Source organism: Tenebrio molitor, chromosome 4, assembly GCF_963966145.1.
Source record: "Tenebrio molitor chromosome 4, icTenMoli1.1, whole genome shotgun sequence".
NCBI lineage: Eukaryota > Metazoa > Arthropoda > Insecta > Coleoptera > Tenebrionidae > Tenebrio > Tenebrio molitor.
In genome coordinates this window covers 26,796,264-26,799,633 of record NC_091049.1, presented here as the reverse complement: position 1 = coordinate 26,799,633, position 3,370 = coordinate 26,796,264, and the positions used below count along the sequence as shown (strand labels likewise).

The window sequence follows — 3,370 nt, the reverse complement described above, 5'->3', positions numbered from 1 at the left end:
GAATCACCATTTTCTTGGCGCCATAGAGTCTGGAGACGACAAAGGGAGAGATATTCTTCCGGCAGGTCAGGTCAGGTCAGGTCAGGTCAGGTTCCCCTCCAAGGAGCCGTGAGACCTTGTCGTTGGTGAAGGGGCTTAAGTAACCGGAGTGATGCTCGAGGCGATGCCGGCGGGAGCTCCGCGCTCCTGGTAGGGTCACCCATGCCGACAAGGCTCGAGCGGACTGGCGAAAAACAAAGGACGGCTCAACCCTCAGGATCCACCACGAAAGTCGTGGCACGGGAACTGGCGAACCCGGGGGAGATCCGAGCTACGGTTGGTCGAACGCGGACTAATCGTCACACACCGTAACCGCGACTCACACCTCAATAACCCTTGCTAGCGTGGCAGGGGTACGTCGTGTGAGGACTCGCGGCCGGGGGGCTTGCCTTAACCGGCCGGCCCGCGAGGAGGCAACCTCCATAAAATAACCGACAGCGAAGTCGCAAAAACCTGCGAGGCACCTGGCGCACCTCGCAGTATAAATGCCTTACCCGGCCACGCGGGGCTCTGGACGGACGGACCGAAATTCCCTAGCTTCTCGTGGGAAAAAAATGGAAGAAAATATTACAACAGATTCAGATTCAAAAGATTCAGATTCAAATGATAGAACAGGAAGGGAGAAAACGGTTGAGGAAACATGGAAGGAAGCGGTAGTGGTTATTGAAGAGGTGAAGGCTGTGAGGGAAGCCGAGAAGGCGGCGAGGTTGGCCCGACACAGGACCATGTCGGAACGTAGATGGAAAAGGAGAGCCGACGAATCACCGGAAAAGGATGAGAGGGTCCAAGCAAAAAAGGGAACCCAGGAAACCGGATTGAAGAGTAAGAGAGGTCTCCACGAGATGGGTCAACTGCTAACCGAGGTGAACGAGTTCATAACAGAGAATAGAAATGTGCACAGGACTATCAAGGAGATAATAACGGAAATGAAGAGTGTTTACAATGGAGTGAAGATAGCGAGCGAAGAAGAAGAAATGACGAGAAATTTGAGAGAGCGAGATAGTAAGAGACAAAAGTGGAAACTAGACGAGAGGGTGAAATCCCTCGAAGAGCAGCTAAAGACGTTGACCACGGGTAGACTAAAAATAGCTGAGGATAAAGTAGCCCAACTTAGTGCGGAAAACGAACGGCTGAGGAAGCGGGGGCCATGGGCAGGTCCGAAGGGAGGAAATGACAAGCTTACTTCAGTAGAGGGAATCGATACCCTGCAGAAGTGGAAGGAGGTGGAGGGGAAGACCTGGGAAGAACGGGTCTTCTCCAACACCGAAATAGTTGTTGGAAACCCGGTGACGGCAAGTGACCTGGCTGTGAAGGTGGTGTTGATAGACCCGGAAGACCCGAAAATGGAGAAAAGCATACAAAGGATATACAGGGACAGATACCCCGAACTGGCGGAGGCGACCGAAGACTTTGAGATCCTCGAGCAGATCTCAAGGATTCGCTCAAGAGGACAACACGAACAGACAAAGAAAACGGTTGTCAAGATAGTACAGGACGGAACCGACGAGGTTCTTTGGAACAGGCTAACAAGGCTGAGGGACGAGACGATTGGAGTGGAATCAGTGGTAATGCACCACGTCAAGTGCATGAGTCCCAAACGGCTGCAAAAGATGACTGAAAGTATATTCCAAGGAACAACAACGAGGGTAAAAATATATACGACCAGCAAGACCAGAGTGAGTTCGGGGGAAGCGAAGAAAAGAGAGAAGACTACATACGCCCTAGTTGTCGAGGATGAGGGTAAAGACTACAAAACAATCCTCAATAGCGTAAGATCTAAAATTGGAACTGACGCGGCTGGAGGCGCCATAAGAAGCGTGAGGAGTACTAGGAGAGGAAAGCTCCTAGTCACGACGGAAAGGAGCGACGAGAACCTGGAAGCTCTGAGTAAAGCCATACGGGGCGCCTCCGATACCATTAAGGTGCGGAAGGCAGGCAACGAGGGGAGCATGAAGGCGCTGCATATCCGGGGGATGGATGCGCTGACTGAAAAAGACGAGGTGGTCAAAGCAATTGAAAATAAGGTAGGAAGCCTGGAAAACAAGACTTATAAACTAAGTGAACTCAGGCCGAACGCGAACGACACGCTGGCGGTGACACTAGTCATAAATGAAGAGGAAGCGCAAAAAATTATAAAAGATAGATGGTTCAGGATCGGCATTGTGAGATGTTCTGTTGAAGAAAGGATCAGACTCTACCAGTGCTTCAGGTGCTGGAAATACGACCACGTGGCTGCCAAGTGTACTGAAGGCGACAAGTGGAACCTCTGTCGCAAATGTGGCGAGGAGGGACACAGGGAAAACGGATGCAAGAACGAAGAGTACTGCATCCAGTGCAATAGACCCGGCCATAAGGTCGGAAGTGGAAAGTGCATAGTCTTTCGACGAGCACTGACCAAAGCCAGAAGGGAGTGGAAGGAAGAACAAGGAAACGAAACCCTTAGACAAGAAAGAGAACCGCAGAGAGAGACAGATACTGGGACGACAGCGGAGGATCAGCCGCACTAGATGCTAGACCAGGTACTTGAAGTAATGCTTAACGGCGGTTCCGAGTACCTGGGAGAGGATACGAGGAGGGGTTTTAGTGGGTAGACTTGCCCCGACCATCACGGCGAGGAGTCCCACACTCTCCAGGGCAACTTGGTGTCCTGGAGGTTGTACGTAATGTATTTCCCCTCCTCCCAAAAAAAAAAAAAAAAGATCAGGTCAGGTTGTTCAACAAAATTTTTGTAGCGGGTTTGTTATGGTTTGGGCGGAAATTTCGCTGGAAGCAAAAACTGAGCTTTTTATTCTTCAAAAACGAACTTTACATTAGGGACATTCTTGCAGACTGCGTTGTTCCTTTCGCACCATTTCTAGGGCCAGATATTTTGCAGGATAATGCAAGACCCCATACTGCTAGGTACGGTATCTGCAGGAAGTAGGATTTACATTTTTGGAATTACACTCTTCTGTGTGGTTCACAAACCCTGTTGGAACGAATCTGGTAACGTTTAATTTGTATAAAAAAAAAAACACAACGTACAACAGAACGGTCTTGTCATCGCAAATTTGCAAAATGTGTTCACTGATCAAAAACATTTGCAAGTACGACTGCAAAATATAGTAAAACAAGGTGCCACAGTGACGAACTGATATGTAAATAAAGAAAGGCAGCAAAGATAATGCTATATGGTATACAATATTCGAACTTGAGCCGAAATATCGGTCAAAAACGTGTTCAACGAGCAACCATTCTCTGTGACTGCCAAAAACTGGTAACATCACAATGCTCCAAGCGGCTGAAATTCCGTAAATAAGATAGGTGAAGCGATTAATTTGCGAAGCCTTCT

General features: G+C 49.0%; 1 protein-coding gene across 1 annotated transcript; it reads left to right on the top strand.

Annotated features, from left to right (window-relative positions):
- Positions 1–593: 593 nt before the first annotated feature.
- LOC138129427 (myosin-2 heavy chain-like) lies at positions 594–2,546 on the top strand. The gene has a single exon (XM_069045720.1). It carries the CDS (start codon positions 594–596, stop codon positions 2,544–2,546), a length of 1,953 nt encoding a protein of 650 aa, XP_068901821.1.
- Positions 2,547–3,370: the final 824 nt, after the last annotated feature.